The sequence below is a fragment of the Cephus cinctus genome, unplaced genomic scaffold, assembly GCF_000341935.2.
Source record: "Cephus cinctus unplaced genomic scaffold, Ccin1 Ccin1_scaffold0101, whole genome shotgun sequence".
Taxonomy (NCBI): Eukaryota; Metazoa; Arthropoda; class Insecta; order Hymenoptera; family Cephidae; genus Cephus; species Cephus cinctus.
In genome coordinates this window covers 1,350,393-1,375,099 of record NW_014332838.1, presented here as the reverse complement: position 1 = coordinate 1,375,099, position 24,707 = coordinate 1,350,393, and the positions used below count along the sequence as shown (strand labels likewise).

The following is a 24,707-nucleotide window of genomic DNA, read 5'->3' as shown; positions in this document are numbered from 1 at the left end:
ACCAATAGGAAATTACTGGATATTAAGCATCAGGTGGCCCGATTATTCTCCTACGTTGTTCGAGCCTAATCGATGGTGTCACAAGACGCTCTACGTATTTTCATTGGTGCATCTGTGCGTGGTTTATGCAGCTCTGGCGGCCAGCGTACTGGCGGCTCTGTCTCTGGCTGTCTGCAGGATTCTCGCATGTCCCTGGCCAGAGAGGTGAGCGAATATTATATTTCCAGTAAAATGAATAACCCACACAAAAGACAGTATATACCATTAAATGCAACAATACTGGAATTAACGCGAGTTGAATCATTTTAATAATTATTCAGAAAATTTTACCTGCGAATACCTCAAATACGACGAAGCTAAAGTAATAATGTGAATAGTTGACGTGAATGTATTCGTTACCAGTAAAATAGCCCAGTGTGCTCTACAATGTGTATACATATAAGCTGGCGCCATGTGCAACGGACCAACTGCACGAAATCCGGCAACGAGGCCGATCACCCGTTAAAAGGAAATTGCGATAATTCAACCCGGATAGAATCGATCGATACTCACCGAGTTCCGCGAACCCTTAACCAGTTTATGATCCAGCGAACGGAATCATACTGAAGCGAAAACGGCATTATTGATATTCTGACATTTTCTTTTAACAGGCTTTCGTGCGATCGATAAAAAGATTTTTTTTTGTTCAAAGATACAAATAACCACGGCGATCCATGCGTTTGAGGGATGTTCGCGAGAAGACCGTGACTACTGGAAAAAGACATCCGCAAAATTCATTCGAGGGTAACGTCCTGGAGGAGGTCGAGGAGGAGGAAGAGGAGGAGGTCGTGGAGGGCAGCGAGGTCGTGCAGGAAGTGAAGTACTGCAGCAAAGTGCAATTCCGGGCACCGGATATCATCGAGTTGTGATAAACAAGATAAAGACAACCTAACCTGAATTGGCGTGGAATTTCAGCCGAGACAGGAAGTTTGGCACGAATCCTAAGAAGCAGATGATCAATTGAAGATCCGAGAACGTAGGAAGCTTCGTAGGAGAATTTTTAATTTTCTTGGCTCGTTGCAAAAGTGACAAAACTTTTGCAGCTACGTTTTTGCTTTTGGCCGCGACTGTACGTACCGAGTTCAAATCGTCAAAGTCTTGATACGAATGTCAGACTGCGTGGGGTGAATCGTTACTTTGGTATTGAAATTTTCAAAAAGAATGATACTGTATAAAGTTCAAATTTAGTATTTCAAGATTATTGCGAATCGAAGACATTGAAGTAACGTGTAGCGTCACCGTGAGAAATAGTGGACCTCCCGTTATCGAGCGATAAATCTCTGTGGACTTTATTAACCGGAAACCCAAATCCGCTTTGTGGTGAAAACTCAAATGGAATTGGTGAAACGTGCTCCAGGTCATGTTACACAGCAACGCTCTAATCGACCATATTTCCCTTTTCTGGTATGCGCATCGTTTTCTCGATCATCCGAAACACATTATTTCGTCAGGTTGACTGACGAAATAAATCGAAATGAGAGTCCTCGTGAAACAATAACGAGAGGTTAGCTAATGTTTGCATCGCTGGAAAATTTAACTCGAGCCCAACCGCTCGCCGCTTTGATGATCAACAATTCTTTACTAATGTGGAATCTCTTAGAAGGTAAGTACTATACCCATACCTGCATCGCTTTACTGTGTGCTACTCGACATTTTTTATTCTACTATTAGCTCGTTAGATTTCATTGATCCTTAGTATTAATAATAAATCAGAATTAAGGCATATTCATAAGTGAAGTTAGATCTTTAGAGAGCGACCATACTGTATGCATAAAAGCGATTGTTGAGTATCGCCCAAAGACTAGGTTTCAAACGGCAGCCATTGGGCTAAATTAAGTGTGATCGTTGAGAAAAAAAAATAGTTCGCGTTAAAATCTATAGAAACAGCGTTAGTAATAATTAAGAGGAAAAAAAAAAGGAATTAAAGACATCTCTTTTCATTTGAGCTTTTCACGTCAGGCGTCAAGGATGCTGTACCAACAGTTTTAAAGGTATTAAAAAATAGTAAAAAAGACAAAAAAAAATCCGTCGTAAATATTAGATTTTATAATCTTCAAAAATGAAGTCCTTTTATACTTATAGCAGACACCAACTTTTTCTCGTTCTAATTATCCTTCGCCTCATCCTCCGATACTGTGCTCCCCGATAGACACTTTTACCCAATACTAAAATTCTACGACACGCCATACAGAAAATATGATGCCGTTAAATATGTGATAAAGGAGAGTAAAAAGTATCATAACCATGTCTATCAGGATGAGGTAGAAAGATAGTGGGTCGATGAACCATATATCACTATCAACATTTATTCTACCTATATTTATACTTACAGAGTTAAATTTCCTTATTATTTTTTTCATACCCATTACCTAATAACCATCCGCTCCCCTCTCATCAATTCATGGATACCTACCTGCAATTCATTCACATGTAAAACATACCTTGAAGAAGCTTCGTGTAACATTGAACATCAAAGAATTACCCGTGCCTACACTTTATTCGCGGATCGACCATACTTATTCGACAAACAACAAAAACCCACCCAAAAGTATCGAAGTAAAAGAGTCAATTAAAGATATATACATCTTGATATTATTAATTCCAACAGCACTATAAAACGAGCTACGAGATCATACGCGAATGCTCGTATCCGTATATAAATATGCAAAAACTTGTATATGCATATACACGTGAATTAGTCATTAGATATAAATGCATATGGTAGGACTCAAAAAAAAATATATAAATTCTCGTAGGGACCTGACCAAGCCGTCTACATATAGCTACTAGACATAGCATCTATAGTATGTATATATATATATATACATACACATATATATACACACAATTAATTTGCTCTTGCATAACTCTTAGAGTGATATAGTTCACTTGTATGAAATTTTTTTTCGTTGCATCCGCGCCTGCGCAGTGGTTCGAAAACGGGTCCATATATATCGTATATACAGATACTATATCGTAAATAAAGTGTCGCATAGACATTGATGTATCTAACGTTTAATATGCCTGTATCGAGCGCGCGTCTCCGATATTTCAGACTTTCTAACTCGATTAGACTTTACGAATGAAATATATCGTTCGGGACTCGTAGAATGTATGTACATCGACGTCATCGCCCGTAATAACGTGTTAATTAAGGGACGCCTATTTACATGTACATACTATATTCGATTAGACACTAGCGCCATCGTCTTGCGATCTAATCTCGTGTACTAATTGGAGACGCGTTTTCATTGGTCACTATAAATGTACTATCGTGTTTCAAAGTTGCTTTCAGCGAAACGTCAGCGACGCGACTGCCTTCGGTTTTATGAGTCTGATCTTGGATAAAGTTTATATAGGATAATAATTTTGTTAGTAAAAAAAAAAAAAAAAATACTGAAATTTTTATACCATAATATTTTAACTATCTCTATACGAGTACATATGGTTTTTCTGTAAGGATCTTTTTTGCCTTTTTCATTCCTCCTTTTATCGTGTCTCTATGTTCGTTCAGAATCCGCCATTTTTATCTATCGATTATATCATGAATTTTTGTTTGCCACCTGACTCCGCGTCACGACGCACCGAAAGACGTCGCGACGCGTCGACGCTCCGCGAACCATTTACTTGCAAGGCACAACGAAAAATTGAATGACGTTTTACACGACGGAGGCAAATCATTATGACACCGTGTACACGTGGTATGCGTGGAATGCGAGAATGCTTCAAGGAATGAGTGATTAGTGATATCTATGAGTATTGTGCATTCGGTAATTATACTAGAGGAAAATCAAAATTGTATAGCAGAACGTACATGGAGAGAATTTTTCGTTATTTTTTTTTTTTCTATGAAATTCACGATCAAATTTAGCGTAGAAACGAGTAATCGTGGGACATCGTTGCCATTTTATTACGTATTGCTTATAACACACTTTGCTTATAATTTTACAATGCATACGGTAAATATTGCTTGCAAATTTTACTGCGTTCCAGGGTAAAACTAACCATGTAAAATTTTATGTTTTACAAAAAAAAATCTGATTGATATTTTCACACCATTGCAAAGCGTATATAGTGTTATTAGTAGCATTGCATCAGCTGAAGTTAGCTCGTCCATTCGATCTTTACGGTAGAACCATATTCAGACTGTTCAATAAACCTACATTAATTAACCTGAATTATACGGTTTGAATATTTATTTCTAATTCTCTGCACGTACGTGAGAGAATAGCTAAAATAAATAAATATAAATTAAACAACAATTGTGAAGCCAACTTCGAAAGAAAACAAAATTACAAAAAAAAAAAAAGGATTTGTTAAGAGATTTTAGGGTAAAAATTTTACAAGTCCTTCGGAGAAATATACAAAAATTTATATTTTTCGTGTTTGACTTCAAAGGTATGAAAAAGTAATGCACTATCCGTTAAAATTGAATGTAACGCACGAGATAATTCGGCTGTTTAAGATGACTTTTTAAATTGAACAATTTAAATGGTATAGTCCTACCCTATATATTTTCAAGTTTCAAAATTTTTACCGCACACATTGGTAAAAGCTATTTAATATATTTTCGTGAGTTGTTCTTAAATGTATAGGTAATATGTTATGAGATACCACGATGTCCCGTGATTACCGTGACTTTCAAGGTAATTTTCAATAATACAAAAATTCTCTCCGTGTACCTTAGCAACGAATTCACTTTAGGGAGAGTTTCTATTTACGATTACTAGCCGATATTGATTATCGTCGATAGGAGTCTACACGAACTGTATATTCAGCAGTTCATATAGGAGTGTTAACCGTGCGTGTCGGATTCATGACGTTGCATCAATCTCGTTATGAATTTGAATTACCCGCGCATGTACCTTTACTCTATAAATATATCATCCGGAATCGCGCAAAAGTTGGATTGTATATCATCCGGGCAATTCGTGACGTCCATATATAATTATGGGGAATCCACTAAAAATACAATATGGCAATATCAACTCGTACCGAAAGTTACGTAACGGGTACGAAAAGTTCTAACTTGCGAAACGTCATCGGAAGTTCGGGAAGACAGGATACGGAGAAACTTTTTTTTTTAACGTCAAACTAGCAAAACGTGAAGACAATTGCAATTAGCGTTGCAAAAAGTTTTGCGATCCTGTTATCGAACGTCACGCTACTGTGAAGTAGGTCGATGGACAATTGTACGATTGTCAAATACGCGGTGACATTAAAACTCGAATTAAATGGAACAGCCATATTTTTTATTCACGAATTGCGTGAATGACGTACATGAAAAAGAAAAGTTATTTTTGGCCGGATCGAAGAAAGAAATGGAATCGATTGTTCATGTGATTGCGTCACAGTTACCATATGCAAAAATTAGGTTCGTTATAGAAAAATAATAAAAATTCATGACTCGCTCCGCGAAACAAGAAGTTTTTCGTAAAATTGTAATAAATGACTTTAGATGAAAACATTGATAACGCTTTTTAAAAAAAAAAGGTAGAGATTTATCTATATAATTAAATAAAATAATTCTACTCCATTTCTCGTTTCGATCAGAAGATCGGGCTTAGATGTTAAAAATATATAATATATAAAATGTTAGTCGCGATGCGTTAATCAATTTATAGTATATTGTTATATTTCATAGAATAGAGAATTTATTTATTTTTATACGAATGATTTTTGGTAGCGTCACATAGATTTATGCATTTCCAAATCAGTACACATATTATATACGTACTATTTATTCAAGTGGACCGTTTAAGTTTTAATATAATAATTCACTTTCTCGTTAGTTCGCGCCGATAAGTCATAATAACTGTTACAAGCTAATCGATAAGTACGTGTCTAAGTGGACTTAACGTGAGCGTAAATGTCTATGGTAATATTGTGATAGCGTGTCGTGATTTAAGTGAAGACTTTTACTGTGTGTTAGGCTCTAAGGGTTTTTGCGCGCGCCAAGTCGCCAATTGTGGTCCAGGCTTTAATCTAGAATTCACAAGCAAGATAGCCGAACTTATGCCGTCGTGATATAATCGGATGCTATAGAGGAAAACGTCTTTTTCTACGTCATTTTCCAACGAGTCCCACCTTAAAACGATACTATACATATAATAATAAACCGAAATCATTAAAGTCGCTGACAGTGCGAGTCATTTAAGTTACATCGCCGTAGATTAGTTCCTTGATATGAAAATATTGCCATTAATATTCAATCCATAAAATTCGTTTACTTCAAAAAATTTTTTTTTAATTTTCCATTTATATCGAAGCACCGTGCGAACCGATTTTTATATTCGCAAAATACCTTTTACATTTTTTATCTCGATAGCGCACACGCTGCTTGAATTAAATATGAGGGACGTATTATTCATTTTTAAATAAAAGATTAAAAATACGGTACGCGTATTACGTTTAAACCTGTACTTTTTTTTTAATTATACACAGCCACTAGCATGAACGCGTCTCTTCATTGCCAGATTTTCAGTACAAAGGCACAACCTCCGTTTTGCTTTGAAAAACGTTTTGGTGCACGAGCTGGAATTTGTAAAATTTTGCCATCATTTCTTAAAAGTAATTTTTGACTAACAAATTTTTTACCACTTAAAGCAGCAAGTCCTCGACAAGTAATTAATTACACGTATGTATATACTCTATTGAAAAATCTTAAGGGTCCAATCATTATTTGACACTGCAATTAAGAATTCGCAGGCGCACTCATCTCTTGCGTGCTGAATATATCTGACACGGAAATTCTTTCAGATTGTATTTGGAGTTTGAATCAACTGAAGAAAAAAAATTTAAGAAAAAAAAAACGAAAAAAAAAATTGAAAAAATATATAAAACAAGAAACACCAAACCATAAGACGCGTACTCTTTACCCACTATTGTTAAAATTAATAATAATAATATTATTCCTCGAATACGCATGAGCACGTAATCTTTGACGCTTAAAAATTTGTACCTTATCAATTACAAAGTCACTTTAACATATCTCGTTCTACATGAATGCTGCATTATTATACGCATTAACATATCGTGACAGGAGATTTATTCAAAAAAAGATTTTTTTTTTTATATCGCATACTCAAAGATCACACCTGACGAATGTAAACTGTGTCACAGATTCGATACAGTGAATCTCTCGGTAATAGTAATCCATCGTAAATAACGCAGATGAGAAATACGTCACGTGCATAAGCGGGATATATTGCGCTATATACATAATATATACATATATGCCGCATATATATATACACATATGTGGCATGAGCGATTGAAGCTTAATAACAATCGAGGAGTACCAATATAGATGTATATTTATATGTTATGATTGCGTGTGTACGTAATTGATAAGAAGGGAAGAAGTAGAAGAAGAAAAATGGATAATTATTATTAATAAATAAAACCATAAACCGACAACCCATTATTACATATAATATATATATATATACTGTAGTTAATAATATAAGAGAATGACTGTAACGCGGCAAAGGTATGGCGGAGACGTATTCTGACCTATTTGTAATCTAGCCGAATACACGAAATACACCGTATATAAGAGTAAAAAATATCTGAAAATAATTAATTGACCCAATTTACGTTGAATCCACAAATTTCCGCAATCCTCACCTCGCAGATTTTAATTAACGGCCATTTCCACGTTTCAACTTGTTACGCGAGTAACGTTTAAAAAATTTTACTCCCAATCATTGCCTCTCACTAGCATGCCAGAAATTACCAGGAAGTTTTTCAACGTATAATATATACGACTTGAAGATCAACGTAATTTCACCGTGATTCTATATCAACGGCTGGATTAGCGAACGAACGGATGTTTCCGTGTAATTAGCCCCAATGAAGCTGGGCTCACGTGAATTTCGCAAATAACTGTTATCCGACACACGATAACAATCAGATACACGTAAATCCTACATATGAGAATTTAATGATGAAATATTGAAATAAATGATAATTTGCTGGAAAGAGCAAAGTCTTTAATATGCGACAATAGCGCAGACTTATTAAATCCATGTAAATGAGAAAAAAAAATATATACTATACGCCCAATGATACCAGGGAAAAAATTATTCCAGTTAAGAACTTGACTGTCCTACTATTCCATCCCATCCTTATCCCTTCCCCCTGTATAAGAGAAAATTACGAAACGCGAAAAGACCAAGGTAAGCCGGTTAAAGGTGTCGTTTAAAAATTCATGACAGAAGAAAGCAGTGCTGATGCAATTTCCATATATTTTTTTTTAACTTTCTATTTTCATTATCGATAAACGAAAAGATTGTATCCAGCATCCCGTGGAGATCGATTTCAAAAATATGTATTTCAATCTAAATGTAAATATAGTCTGTTATACGCGTACTGCGGCAGGAAGAAAAGTTTACGTGAAACTTTTTTCACTTTGGGTATTGAGAAATTGTTTAAAAAAAAATTTCTTTTGCCCTCTCGCCATCTCTCTCACTCTCACTCTTTACCCATATCTAAATATCTCTCTCTCTCTCTCTGCAGCCACCTATAGGTGGTAGTACCATCACGGTAGACGACAAGTAACCGTGGCACTTGGACGATGCTAAAGCGACTATTTTTAAAAGCACTTCCAGCCTTCCCTCGCAATAAAGACTAAATGCACTGCGTCTCTGTCTCTCTGTCTCTCTGTCTCTCTCTCTCTCTCTCTCTCTCTCTCTCTCTCTCTCTCTCTCTCTCTCTCTCTCTCTCTGCAGCCACCTATAGGTGGTAGTACCATCACGGTAGACGACAAGTAACCGTGGCACTTGGACGATGCTAAAGCGACTATTTTTAAAAGCACTTCCAGCCTTCCCTCGCAATAAAGACTAAATGCACTGCGCTGCACTAAAGTGTGCCAACTCCTTAAGGAAGTGCCATTTGACGGAAGTATAGCAAGGAGCTTCTTACAAGCGAGTACCGAGAACCCAGAAAGTTGGTCCAATATAATTCACAAGGTAGAAGACTAACGATGTATACACATATATTACATACGTATATAATATACATATACACCGAAAACTACGTCTAGGCGCATAGGAGTCTAACTTCGAAATAATTCGCTCCAATAAAATCTCTCGAGGCGAAGTGGATGTAATATGGCTAAGGTAAGTCAGCGATGCGAATCCAATTTCAATGTCAAATTGAACAGGCTGCTACACTTCGTGAAATTATTAAACCTTTGATTTCTTCCTTCCTTCCTTCCTTCCTTCCTTCCGTCCTTGCCTCCTTGTTTGCTCTTCCTACCCCTTTCGAGTCGTATTACCTTTTCGTAACTGGAGTGGCACCGCGCGGCCAGTTGACATTTGACAAAATGCTTTATTTCCATCATGGCAATTCTACACTCGTCATGCGACATGAGCGATTTCATTGACAAAGGGCCGCGACAATGGATCCAAGAAAGCCGATGCGAGGACGTATTAATTGTTGCCTCAAGTGCACCAGGAATGTTGTGACAGCTACTGAAATACTATAGTCATACGATAGCTGGTATTAACTTGGCTTGTGGGAACTTCGAAACTCGCACGAGCGCATACGCGTAGTGGGAATCGATAAATCCAGCGTGGATGATGACTTTATAATTAAATGAAGGACTAGAGTGACTAAATCAATGGGAAGAGCGAGAGTGGTGATATTAAGGTAACCGTGTGCATGAATATTAATATTTCCTTTGCCTCGTTAACGACTTTCGAATAATCATACTTTTTTTCAATCAGTACCATCCCTTTCGAAAATAATTATCCACCGTGTGCTGCTTGTCCAGGCACTTTTGTTTCGCCAATCTTACGCAGGGATTTAAATGATAATGATAACCTTTCAGATTCATTATACTTGTAACTCGAAACGTTGTAATTTAATTAGAGTCACAAAGTAATTTAACTCCCCCATACATTTATGATACGAGATGGCATCAACGTTAAATATCACTTTTAAATGTAAAATTCTAACGTACGCAGCGCTGAAAGCATTTGGCTTCTGGGTTGCATAGTGGATAGTGAGATTAGAGGGATAAGAATCGGCCGGTGTCGGATTACCGGCATATTGCTCGTTGCGCTAGAGTCACGTTGGATTATGTATACGGTGACCTCCGTTCAATAAAGGAATCAGATAAAAGCACAGTGTTAGAAACATAAGTGATTCAATTTTACGTCGCTTAAGGGGTCATTGGATCAAGTAGATTATAAGACTGGTGCAAATCGCGTTTTCGATATGGCTACAGAGCCAATGACGATCGTATTGATAAAGTTAAAAAAAAATTAAATCATTGAAAAAGGAACCAAACCTAATTGATTAATATGTCTGTGAATATAGTCGATAGGCTATTTAGCCGCAAAGAAGCCAATTATCGGAAAGTGCAGCGCGATCGACTGTACTAAATCACAGTAAGAACCTGACGGCGTCGATCCTGCCGCAAGCGCAAACGATACAGTTTAAAGGTAGCGGGAGCTAATAAAATTGTCGCCCGATTAGATTTTACAGGGTAAAAATATCGTAGAGTGACTCTGGAATAAAAATGGCACCGGTTTCGATTAATCGGTACAAAGCTATATATAAGGATGTACTTTGGTAACATATTACGAGGATGCAATTTTTTTCAATGGCAACACGTCCGTGCCGATACCCTCGCGAGCGGACTCGATTATATACAATTTATCAACGAGATCTTGCATCTGCCGGTACATGGCGCAAGATCGTAATTCAAACTAGAAAATAACATGGAGCGCCTTTCAAAAGGTATAATATAATAACGCTCGTACATATATAGCAACGAGGGTAAAAACTGATGTCAAATCATGTTACACCGTTCAATAGGTCTCGTGCCCACGGACATTTTATTCCGGCGCATCCGAGCTGCAGGATCGGAGATAGCTTACAAAGATGGCGGCCCAAACCCGTTGGTTGCACGAGTGAAGAAATTGAGTAAAAGAATTATTGTCAGAAAAATTGAAAAACTAAGTATCTATAGGAGCGACTATGAGATATCGGGAAATGGGTCAGGCGAAGTAAAGAAATGGGTTGGAGGATTGAAAATTTTTAGAGAAAGTTATATGTAATTGATAAGACATTTCCAAATAAATTATTTCCAATGATGATAACGATTAAAGGATATATATACCTATATATGACAAACGTACGTATTCCTGGCAGCACCAATGATGTTTACGATGATCGTGTCAAACCGCTACTACCAAAGTGGACAGTTAATGCAATAATTTGATCCGACGGCAAAGCCCGTGACCTCGTACTCTAAATGCATACAGGAGGAATAATGGCTGCCTCTGGGGCATTATGGTAAGTAAAGTTATAATTTGAGCAGTACGACAGGGACTTGCGGTCTTAAGCCAAACCCCACGAGAGACTGGGATTCTTCCGGTTCTCTCAATCCGGTTTACTCGTCCCATACGTGAGGGACATTCCCCTTGGGCGTGGCGAGTATAAATCGCATTTCAATGTATACTTGAGTGGTTTAGAATAGAAGGAATAAAGAATGGGCGAAGGAAGGATGATAGAATAAAAAAAAAAAATAAAGAAGGGACAAAGGTACAACAATGGGAATTGCTACCTAAAGTCTACCTAGGTATCTTAAGTATACGTATAGGTTAGCGCACTAGGTGGATAGATAGAAACTGGCTGTAACAAACATGGCGAATGCTCGGATTGGACGGATGAAATGAATGGTTGAGACTGTTTAAAAGTATAATAAAAAGCGTGCAAAATTCTCGTAGGGGCGAAACGCGAAAATCGATTGAATGAGATCGATCATAATAATTTATCCACTGACAAGATAGATGTCCTAAAATATAGGTATAGCTTTGTTTAAATCGATAAATATAATCGTTCAATGTATCAGCGAAGCTTGAACATTAGCAGCCGATTGGCACGGATGACTGGGGTTGATCAGTCTTATTAGGAAGGTTGCGGAGTGGCCAGGCCACGTTTTTGTCCTTGATCATTCTATTCCTAATGACTTTCGTCCACATTGATTTCCTTATGTACGCTAACGGAAGTATCCACTTAGCGCTGGGTTCGCCGGAATAGTCGGCTCGCAAACATCGCGTAATGACACTTAATTGCAGGTAATCTAATGTCAAACACATAGGTCCGACTCGTGCACGAAGGCTATCGTATGGTATCTACCCCAAAGGTACCCTTGGCTTTATTGATTGAGCCAGCACTGCTCGGGATGGGTATCACTGGACATTATATCCCATTTTTGAGATTATAGAGGATCATCCACTTGATCGTAAAAAAGGTTGCTGATCAATAGTCAAAGTGAGGATTCGCCTTCATTTCCTGAAGATTCCAATACAGATAGGGGGGATAGATATCTTACTGATGAATCTATCAGAAAGGATCTTTCTTTATATCGGAAAAGCATAGAATCGTAAAGAGACGGAATGACATTTTCATGTGTTTCATATGTAAATTAACCGGCCTGACCTGATTCCAAATTCGGTAAACTTACCGTGGTTCGTTCTCGATCGCTTCTGACCATGAGTCATCTTCAGACACGCTTTTTCGTACTTTTTCAGATCTTGTCTGCCAACTTTCAAATACGTAATTACACATTAATATTTAATAGACGACACAAGTTACATCTGAGTCGCGGGAATGATCGTACACGAATTCTAAGTTGGCTGGATTATGCAACGAGTTCCGAAAACACGCAACTATTATAGTACCACGTTAAAAAACCAATTGTATCGCGTGCCAAAGATAATGGGATAAAAAAGGTATGAGGTTGAGACATAAAAATTTTAGATAGGGATGAAATAGCTTGGAACTTGAAAAAGAAACTCTTCGACTACTCCCATACTCCTGAAAATATCTCTTAGTTTTATTACCCATACATAAAGGTTCGATTCGTTGCTTCTATTACCGCTGTACGCTTTATACGCGGTGTGGCCGAAATTTTACGTTTCCCGTCATATCGTAACTACGATAAATGAAATTCGAAAAACTTTCTTTTTCCATTCCCTTTAATTACTTCGATTTGTACCACAGTCGTAATCCATCGAATGGCAATTATCCCGAAGACACTTTCCTTCCTTAGCTCCCTCGATTAATTAGCTGAACGTCTCAACAGTGCCCGAGACATTTTTTTCCCACGGGATTCCTCCCACCATCCGAATGATTGTTACGTTTAATTTTCTCGTCGCTACGACATTTCTCCCGAGATTGGATTAGGAGGATCATGGTACAGTAATACATACCACCGAGTTATCGTTTAAAGATTATTTGTCCAATTAACCCGAATTCAGCATGGAAGCCTTGTAAACACGGTAGCTCCGTACTGGTAAGTTAGGCAGAACGATTCATCGCCATTACTATGACTTCAAGAGATTGCGAAATAATTACAGAAACCATATACGTATAACGTACTGTAAATTTCTGAGAGATTCCTTTGTCAAGGCAGACATACGCGTATCTGTACTAACTTAGGTTGATTGAATTAATTGTCATCGATGTAAGAAAAATAATTGAAACAAATAAAAGCATCGACGTAGCGCCAGGTCGAAGGTGTCGTGACTAAAGATAAATTAGCCAGGAATCAGGCTCCTGAGTAAAAATTCAATTTAGGTCAACCCACTGGCAATTAATCTTCTGCTTGTAAGCTCTACGTCTCCAGGCGCAGCACGAAGAACTAAGCAAATAGCTCAGTGGTATTAACCTGCGGTGGATTCACGTTGCAGCGATCTTTCGAAAGCACGTCGACTTCGTTCTCCGAAGTATCACATGAAATCCTCGACGATGAAGATACGATCCTCTATCTATGTTATTTCCTTGAAATATATTACCCTGATGCTGTAGGAATATTCCAGTAGACGTTATATCCATCTGGATAAATACGGAACTCTCGGTTAAAATAGTAAAGGACTTTGAAAAAAAAAAGATATATATAACATCTATAGGATCACATGCTCACTCTCTACAGTAGTTATTTACTTAGTGATAATCGAGGTACCGATAGCAAATACGGTAAAATAATTCAATCTCGAGTGAAACAGACTATACATGATGTATTCATTAAGGTTTATACTTAGCGTAATGTTTTAATGATAGTCGATGCTCGAACCACGTGCTATTACAATACCAGTACGTAGAGCGGCACGTGCGTGAGATCGCGAGTGAATGAAAATTACCTAACCTCAATATACGATGATATAAAGGAGACACGCACTTCTGATGTTTGAAGAACATTTGTGAATCCGACGAGACGTGAAATGTTGGCAACGACGAGGTTAGGTACGGCGTCGAGCAAAGGACTATTTGCACTTTGGCTTAGTAGCTGGGAAATTGGAGATAATGATGACGTACTTAAAAAGCAAGCAAGGGTGTGCGCGCAGGGGATGTGAAAAGGCTCGATAAAACCCTCTGTGCCGTTGTTATCGAAGATGGTCTCCGTGAATTGGATGAACTTTATCGCGATTTTTAATTCGTAAAATGGTTTCGTACCAGTCGCAAGCGAGGACTCAACAATGGCTACTGCCTTTACGTGTGTTGACCCTCGAATAGGATCATTAATAAAATTGACCACGCGCCAATAGCCTTCGAAGGGTAGGTAACACAAACGCGTCAAAAGTAGGTAAAACGTAGGTAGGCTATGTTATATGAAAAAAAAAAGGACCTTCACAATATTACAAAAGAGCAACATATGTTTCTGAAGCGTGCTAGGAGGGTAGTGGGTAGCACAATGCGTAAGGATTCTAGCGTCTAAATATATTGAAGATACGTCTTGGGCACGGTCGCAATATCGTACGGTAGGACATTGGTGTCGAACTAACCCGACTTCGGTACGACTTCCAAGAACTGAGTATTATGGAGAATCAATGTCCTGGAAAATTGCTAGGTTACTTAGCCAGCCAGAACCACTCGTCTACTATACCGACGCGTGTAAATATTCAAAGAGAACCATCTTCCTCAGTTGCTTTCTACGAGTCTCCGTTATCCTGACTGACAGTATTACATCACTTTTCAAACACCATTCTTTAACTAGCTACATATATACTTCGCCTTATTGTACAGTACCTCGTGATTGCAAATGTTTCCATTTTCTTTTATGCTATCCTCGTACGATCTTTCCTATGTGTCTCTGCGTGGGTTACGTTGACACGAATACTGCACAATAATGCAAACCAAAGTATCATGTTAAAATTGTAGGCAAGTATAGCTTTACGTGCCGTGAATCGCGCCAGGTCGCAATTATACATTTATACGTACGTTCTAAACACAATGACTGATACAAACAACGTAAACAGAACTTTCGAGAAGGGAGACTGTACACTGGAGAATAACGTACTTCGTTTCCGTATGCTACTGCATGAGCAGTTCATATTTTATGCATTAAATTATTTCTACATTCGTATTGTGTACAAAGTGACATAACCTCTTAACGTACGGGACGAAAGCACAGTGAATCCTCAAGTTTCCCTTAGGATCGCATCGCGTGTTGACTTATCGATCCTAAGTCCTGTTCACATATAGACTGCAGGGTATATAAGCACTTTGCGAGTTTAATGAACCGCCACTAAGTTTTATGACGTGGATACTTAATCGTAGAAGTGCACCGCGCACGGCATGTGTTACTGGTTGAAATCATGAAGCGGGTCTCTGCGCATGCGCGATCGGGCCGCCCTCTACTTATACAACTTTCAAAAGGGAATAGAGCGTGCCTATATATTTCACGAAACATTAAATTACACGGACCAACGGATCGCCATCGACAATATGCTACTTGTTTACCAAATCACTCCTCATTGACTGGCTCGCCAGATAAATAACCACTAACAATAATGAGAGACACTTGATTGTGCAGCAAGGGTGAAGACGCGTGCGCCTCTATACTGCTTGTTTATTCCTTTAGCATCCCACGGGAAGGCTATATACGTCTATCGGCATATGTATGTATATTATATATCATACATATATAGTATATGTTGTACGCCGTAGGCACACTCCCATATAATGCTAATGGCTATAACGAACCCCATTCGAGGTTAAATTTATATTACGGAGAAATGTCGTTTCGCAATTTGCTCCTTGCATAAACACTCTAAAGCGTTTATACGAAACGTGGGGAAGATATATTTAAAAAAAAAATGAAATAAAATCATTGCCCTTTGATATATTTCGATGGTAGATCCTATTCGGAGTCAAGGACTTTGCAGGGAGAATATCTAAATGGAAAACGGTACGGAACTCCAATGTATAAACACACCGTGCGAGGGTATAGCGAGATTTTCAATGTGCTGATTGTCAAAGGAACTTTTATGAGATTTGCATGTCGGTCTGATACGCTTTCGAATTTCGTAAAAAGCGGCGGCACGAATGACTCGTATAAACGATTGGATACGTTATGTGTATATATCGTGAAAAGCACACCGGCTATTAATTTCGATTGCTATCGGAATTATTCAATTTCCTTTGGGATATCTGACTTCCGATATCTTTTCTCGAATCTGCATAACAAAGCACACCGTCCAAATGCTGTTTCTCCAACATATGACCCAACCAATTTCCACCTCGACAATAAGAGAAATGCATTTGACTGTGGACTCATCCCAACTGTTACGTCATTGTGTCCTGAATGACAAGGCGAAAAAATAGTAAAAACGAAAGTTGCCTGGTCATTAATACGAATTTGTCGTACGGTCGACTCAAATGAAATTGATGACGGCTCTATTTCCGTTGCAGCCTCCTTTGCATCCGACGTCATAATGACATCAATTCTTTTTTTACCTACAAACATCCAAAACTTAACAATGTAAATGTGCCATTGGTGCTATGTATGACAATAAGAATCAACACGTGCCTATTACACGTTAACATGTAATTTTTTTATGTTTTCCAGTGCCAATGTATCCCTATAAAAATAACTCTAATGGATACAGGCATTTCGGAAAGAATAGATCAAATGATATGCGAAAAATATACAAAATTACCTTTGTATAATACATATATTTTTATCATTTATCATCGGCTGATCATTATTAGTAATCCATAGGGTAATGGTACGTGTTACAGTATATATATGTATATCAACACGTATGCCTATGTCTTATCCAACTCCACGAGGAATACCGTATAGTACAGGCATGTCTACCATATCGTTAAACTAATATCGTTGGGTGTCGTAATTATCTAATTCTTCGCGGTATCTAATATCAACACAATATTGATATATAACAGACATTAACGCTCGTCACTGTGTCACGTATCTGGTACGGGGACCATGACGAACTGTCCAGTAGTGCACGTGTGCTCCGTGACGAGAGGGTGAAAACAACCCTAAGCTAGGTCGCTCCAAATGCAGTGGCGCAGGCGGCAATATCAGGTACGGCCTTCTTATACCATTGCGCAACGGTAACCACCACTTGTTATTTTTCAATAGCAACAAACTTTTTCCATTCTTTCAACTTTGCAAATTACCCGCTCTGACGAGGCCATTGACTGTTTGACTTTAATTCGCAGCGCCGTATATAGAAGCCGGAAAAATATTGTACTAGAGTTCAAAACTTTCTTAGCCCCTCCAGTTGCCCGACCACGCCAATGGAGCGCTGCTGTAGCTATGAATTTGCGATGCCGTTCTTTTTAATTCGATAGTCTAGGGTGAAGGACATATTGCTTTCCGCACGAGGAGGGTGGCCAATGACAGTACGACATTGTATTTGTTTCCTATGTACCGTGCTTAATGTTCTATGTGCACTGCGTGGTCGTGACAAAGGAATACGATCGTGCGCAGGTGCACGCTCGAATAGTCGTAGAAAATTACACGTGAAACGAATTCAACTGTTTGTTTAATTAAAAATTAAATTCTCGCATCGACCGTTTTATCCGAGTCATTGAAAATTCCGTGTTTCGCGGGTGTGAATCTGTGAAGATTTCAAGTTACACTTTCCGCTCTTCCCGAGAGAATTTCAGATAGAGGTTAGGACACCGCTCGTCAAAGTTCCTACCCAATAGATTTTCTAGTGGCAAATCACATCTATCTTTTATGTACGAGTCTCATCAATAATATCGTTCTATAACGACCAAGGTACGAACTCCACCCAGTTTCACGCTCGGCTGCTCTCGTCTAACAAGGCAGGTTCAAGTACCCATTGTCAAGTTTATGAATACCGAAAATACATTCTTGAATCAGCCATATGAAATTATGATATATTGCATGTCGCGTTAGCCTACAGATGCAGCGTGATGACAAACCAGACAATAATTTCGTTATGGCGGTCGAATATATGCGAGTATCCTTCTTTTTGGGTTATCTCACCAGGCGCGGAAGGTTGTGCTGAATTTTTTATGGACTCCATAAAAAAAAAAAACATACAGAGTGGTTCGTATATTTCTTCCTGTTTTTTTTTCTTTTTTTCTTTTCACGCCACAGAGACATTTTTATGAAAAACAGTCACATGAAAATTCACGTTTAAAGGCTCTAATCGACGTCGTGCGTTAGAGCCGCGCGAGGATAGCGTGTGAACCGTTTCATGTGAAACCGTAAAGGTCAGAGACTCGAGGCTCTAACTAGATGCTCCAAATAGGTAAGTGTTACAATGAATCCGCTGTGTAATGCCGAAAACTCACGTATCATTATACGATTATTAAAGGTGTTAAGTTCTCGAGGGAGATTAATGCATGCAAGCAGCTCAAAAAATGGGGTGGCCTTATTCAACTGCAACGACAGTATAGAGAGCGTGCGCTAAATTATTACTTTCCAAGGTGCAACGTATACGACAACCAGTACCCAATGAAACTGCATATTTTTCAACGGTATCATTCGTCAGGGCAATATTAATTTTGTTCGATCGGCTATACAAGCACCTTCGACGTATACGGTATGTTTATTAGATCGATGGATGTCATTGACACTTAAAAAAAGAAATAGATAATAAATACGAGAAACGTAAAGTCTTGGGTCTTCTCGATAACAGAAATTAAACCGATGACACGATAATATCCTCCCTGTCTGGTATTTGAAGTTTGGATAGGGGTTGGAAATCTCGCGTTCCAGATGTCTGCCTCATCCACAATATCCCATATTACTTACACGCTCGTCCCGCCACCAGGGCGGTCCCTTCGTCCCTAACCTAATAGGGCTACCCAGCTACGGGGGTGCAGTAGGCCGAGAAGGGCTACTCGATCCCTGCTAATTATGCACATAGAATGGCGCCCTAACGTTTTTATTGGAACTTTTAAATCGAGGCGGTACCTCCGAGGAATGTTCAATTTAAACATAGTGCAGATTTAGCACAACCATAAAAGCACCCTCCCCCCTCCCGCGACATTGTGCGTCTCGGTAAGAATGTTTAATGGTGACACCGAGCATCCCTCTCGAGAGGCCAACGCAAGCGCAGGTGAACGCACTCACGGCGAGGCTATAGTTGGAGATCGAGTAAATTTACGTGAAGGGCGTTTTTCGGAATTCCGCCAAAAGGGCCACAAGTGGCTTCGACTTTCGACAAATACTCGAGAGAGGACTTCGCATTTGGATGGGGGACTGGAAGAAAGGCCCTGGCCGCTCTTTCACGGACGCCTGTAGCGCTTAAGAATCTACGACAAATAAAGATTTACGATCGAGAAAGCGAACCAACGAAAAGTCGTGATGCCGATAGAAACGCGAAACAGGAAGTACACGGTGAAGCGTCAGCCAGGAGGGTCAAGGCTTTATTGAGTATTAAAATGTTATAGCTCACCTCACGCCCAGGAACTCGCTACATACTTTTTACATACATACATATCCAATTCCCGTAATTGTAATTTCAATCGGGAAAAACCTTAAGGGTGCTGGCCGATCGCGCTCTTTATTATTTCATCTATTTGCATTATAAGTTTCAGAGAGAAAATGAGAGAAGTCGCAAAAGTTTACTCCTAAGAATTGCGCACGCTTACCCGTGCTTTATCTTCCAGCATGAGATACATGACACCGAGAATAGCATCGGTGGTAGGAATGGACCGGAGAAAAATACTCAATATTATAAATGATAGAAAAAGGTCTCGTGTACATCTTGAGAATCATAGACTGTGGAAATATAGAGTGGAAAACCTTTCGGTGAATCCAGTATGAATAAACGAGAAGATCCTATAGGGTAAAGGAGTTTCGAAAAACGGAAATGCTCGAGCCATTATCTGTTTGTCTATAAAGATAGGCGAGTGCGAGGTATATAAGGGTGAATGTCGTTCAAGAGTCGCCTAAACCTTTTTTTTTTCTTCTTTCTTTTTCTTTCATGAAAATACCCACAGTGAAACCCCGTCGCGACAGTAAGCATTACCCCGTAGCAAACGCCTACGAATACCCGTACGATCCATTCACCCTGAAGATTCTTCAATGAAAACGACACTTGGCCTTCATTCGGGAAAAACCGAGGAAAAACATCTCTCAAGATGATCCCAAGGTGCCCAGGATACTTTTCTCTCAATGGATGTTCGGAAGGTCTTTCGCGCGCGGCCACGGCCATTTTCTTTCCTCCCTTCATTCAAGCGCGAGAATCTACAATGAGCTCTGGGCTTCCTTTTCTCGGTACTTCACGCCGAGAAATTTGAATTTTACGTTCGCAGCCATTGGTGGGGATCAGGTTAGGTTACAGGTACTCCAATGACAATGTGAATTCGTCGAGTACGACACTTTGTGAATGAAATTCATACTACCGTTCTGGAGTCTTAGCATCTGGTCAGCTCGCCTTACTACGAGCATAATGGCGGACCAAGGATCATTGTTGACTACGGACTATCCCGGCTGGTCTTTATGGGGGTTTACGGTCAGCAGAGTAGTTCGAGAAGAGTCTCGTGGGGTTATGGCATACAGACACGTGTTTTCTATTGCCCAATGGAAAATCGCATTACGCGGATATGAACGAGGATGCCCGAGGACGTTATTGATTTCAAATTAGTTAGGGCTTTATCGTACATTGCGATTTCGCGTTACTAAGATAATCTAGGGGGAAAAAAAAAAAACATAAATTTTTCAAATACGCGACAAAGCTATCTGTATATGAAATTTGATGTGCGACATAAAAACCAGTTATATCATCGTTCTTTAGCGAAGAGATGAGCAAGGGAGGAAAAATATATTTTGGGAAGTCGAAAAAAAAAATTCCCCAGGGGGATCTTAAATCACCCTGTTCCCCAGGTGTGTCGCCGCTAATCGATTTTCCCTGTGTTTTATAGCGTAAAAAACCAACCTAAACCTTTCGTCCTCTTACACAATACATTCGTATTGATTTTAGTATAGGTTTTTAAAAACGATTCTTTTTCACAAAAAAATTTAACGCGTAAAAATCTTAAAAATATATGTTTTGTTCTTTCAAAATCGTCAAGTCAATCTTTTGTCGAAAGTCACGTAACTCGACTCAACGATCCTTGCTATGTATGAGCACAGTATAAGACTAAAGTGTATTGCGCTGAGATAGCCTAGTATTCGGTTTACTATAATAAAACAAGAAGCACGTTCGAGATTTCGTTTTACAGTATGTGCATATATATATATATATATATTGACTATAAAAGCAATCGTACATCTGCCAGTCGTAAATTTCACGCGAATTTCTACTCCCCACTGTACCCAGCAGTAGCCATGGTACCTTGGAACTTGCGTCATAGGTAGGTACTTCTTGAAAATTCACGCGTAACCGTGAGCAGTGCAGCGCAAAGCCACTCGAAATTGTCTGAAAAGAGGGAGAGACGTGGAGAAGTAAAAAAAAATAAGAGAGAAGAGGAGAGAAGAACTTCAAGGGCCGTGAAATCGCGGTGTGCCCGGTAGGATTTTCAAAAATCCGCGTGTCGAATCATAGGGGTGCACTGTGCGCTTTACTGGGATTGGGGTTGCTCGACAAATCGGTCGTCTAAGAAATTGACAAGGAATGAAAAACGATCTTTGAGTACTTTACTGTTCCCGTACAGCTGCAATCGACTGGCAGTATAAGTCTGACGTCACAGTGAACAATTTATAAGCGATACTAAAAATCGACATAGAAATTCACAGTAATTTTATTTATAAATTAAATTCCTCATCTTGATCTTTATATCCGTATTGAGTGAAACAGAAGAACCTTGTTGGATTAATTTTAATAAATTGTCCTGTCCCAAAATTTGCTCTTGGTTTTTGGCTAAATTGATAGTCTGGTTTACTTAGGGTGATTGCGTGATTTGTCCGGCAGTCGTACCAACACCCCAACGGCCTTGGGTAAGGATGGCCAGAAATTTGTCTCCTCCACTTACGGTTTTCGACTTCTAATTTGTCAAGAGGCAACAAGAGCCCATGAGAATGACAATGGGAAAAGCAAGATAGAAGTAAATAGGGGCTGGGCCGCAATGGCAAAACAGTACATGGCCACTTGGAGACTCGACGAGGGATGGAAAGTCGAGTAAAATTGAAATTGGAAATGGTCATGGGGTCTTGAGAATTTACCTGGACCGGAACACCTGGTGGGTCTACTTCGAGAGTGTGATGCAATTCTTAAAGGTATTATATAGGTATACACCTTATAATCATTTTTCGTATACAGAGAAATAACAATGAATGTGGCTATAACCCTTTCTTATACGCAAGTGTAATAGAGAAGATTTAGGATTCAGTAGTTCACTAGATAGGTACTCAAGTACTGATAAGGCAACTATAACGTATACCATTGATAAGTGGAAATAACAAGTGGCAACTCAAGGATTCACCGACCCAAAAAGAAACCTTCAAGCTTTTGAATTAATTCTTTGCGTCACAGCCGGTCACTGACTCACCATTTTTCTCTCAAACCTAAATGTTATAAACTAATTTCTGACAATAAATAACGTGTTTTTTTCATTTCTGTAGTGGCTTTAAAACATGGGCAAGTAAACAGAAAATCTATTCAGTCATCGTTATTTATTTGCAATAGTATTATAAACAAACAAATCCTCGAAATAGGTGCTTTAATGAAAAAAAAATCATTTTTGATTAAATTAACAACAAATCCAAAATGATAATTCAGATACTTATAAAGGACATCCTAAAGTATACTTCAGAATTTTATTGACTTTTTTTTAGTAGGTTTTTTTTTATTATAAATTATTTTTCATCTAAATTAACTTTTTTCATTTTGATCCGCCAATTTGAATTTTCAGATTTTGAATTCAGATTCGTAATCAGTGACCTCAAAAACCCCCGAGTACCAAATTTTAAGAAAATCCTAAGAAAAAAATGCATGGCTCTTAAAGAAGCTTCGTTAGTTGATTTTCCAACGTGCCAGTCAATTAAGCACTACTTCCGGTTCTTGTGCTACTAACTGACCGTATTCTTGTGTCTCTAAATTGAGGTTAAAATTACCCAGCCCCGAAGGCATAGGTAAGATACTTCTGATAAAGAAAAAAAAAAAAAAAAAAAACCTCAAATAAATTGATACATAAATGTCGAATATCGCAAAGCATTATTTTTCAAGATTAGACAGTCTATACCTGAAAAATCAATCCCAAGAGACTGAAGCGTGACCCCATGATTGATTATGCCAAAACAATAGATCTTCAAAGTATTTACTAACAATGAATACTCATGTTTCTTGTCTCTATGTGTAAAACAACCCTTTCAGCGTTCCGACGCTATGAAAAACAGAACAGTCGCTCTGGCGATATACGGTTGAAAGGAAAGTACAAAAACTAAGCTACAGCTATACTATAGATATCAGCTATACTACAGGCTATATAGCTTTATTTGAAATCTGTGAGAAACGTACATAAAATTGAAAAATCACCTTTGGGCCAGGCTTATGCGTAACGCGGTGCTTATTAATTTGGGTCAGTAATAAAGATACGTGAACGGTAATACCACGTGTATCATAGAAGAATTATTGTGTGCGAACGACGCAAGTCTAAAGTATCCAACGTGGTTGTATGGTACAATAAAAAGTGGAAAGCTCCCGATGGTATCTTTATATTGCATTATTGCATTAAGCACTTCTGCACACAAACGGGTAGCATCGCCGGAACCAACAATGGCCTGGCCCTGCAGGACCCCGGGATACGACTCCCCGTTTTCACGACTATTGTCGTATTATCATGGACAAAGGCTCTGATCAAACATATGCAACACGGACGTAAGGTACGGATACGCGTACTGGTACATGAGAGAGAAACGATTTACATTGATCCTTCTAACCGCGTTCCTGGCATTTATTACCCGCCATTTATGAAATAAGATGGAAGCTGTTGCGGCACGATATCGTTTACTTAGGCCGCCTCGTATACAGACCGCGAATACCTTTGTGCGCAGCATTATATGCCAAAAATTATAACCGTATTTCGTGACCCGAGGGCAAAATGAATCCAGCGTATCCTCCTCTTACAATTTTATTTTCGACTAAGGACGCTCCATGTTCTTCTGCCTTTCGCACACGAACCTTAAGCCGTTAGCAGGCAATTAAGTAGCCATCCGAGTTTGAAAAATACGAGGAGTCTTTACGACCTATACCTATACGCGATTGGTGGTGTTGTTACTTGGGAATGACTTTTTTTTTCACTTTTACCTCTCTACCGTAATTTCATGAGACGTATATCGTCCGTGGTCCATGCTTTTATTTAACTGACAATAAAGTTCGTTTGCATCGCCGATGGTTGCTGTGTATTTTATTTGCTTCTTAGAACAGGGAATAATTTCGAAAAATATTCACATGGTATTTCAATATCAAGGCACTTTG

At 38.7% G+C, this 24,707-nt stretch overlaps 1 protein-coding gene and 1 long non-coding RNA gene across 4 annotated transcripts in view; both read left to right on the top strand.

The window, feature by feature from the left end:
* LOC107274743 (serine/arginine repetitive matrix protein 2) overlaps positions 1 to 7,607 on the top strand; it is a 43,256-nt gene extending 35,649 nt beyond the window's left edge. For all 3 annotated transcript variants that reach the window (XM_025092052.1, XM_025092051.1, XM_015754214.2), the window contains 2 exons: positions 9 to 204; positions 692 to 7,607. In XM_025092052.1, coding sequence (XP_024947820.1) covers positions 9 to 204; positions 692 to 701 — 206 coding nt within the window. In that variant the 3' untranslated portion in view covers positions 702 to 7,607. The remainder of the gene's footprint in view (positions 1 to 8; positions 205 to 691) is intronic.
* Positions 7,608 to 18,238: 10,631 nt separating this feature from the next.
* LOC112495424 lies at positions 18,239 to 18,937 on the top strand. Its single transcript, XR_003061907.1, has 3 exons — positions 18,239 to 18,385; positions 18,482 to 18,590; positions 18,657 to 18,937. It is a non-coding gene; the product is annotated as an uncharacterized LOC112495424 (long non-coding RNA).
* The last annotated feature ends 5,770 nt before the right edge of the window (positions 18,938 to 24,707 follow it).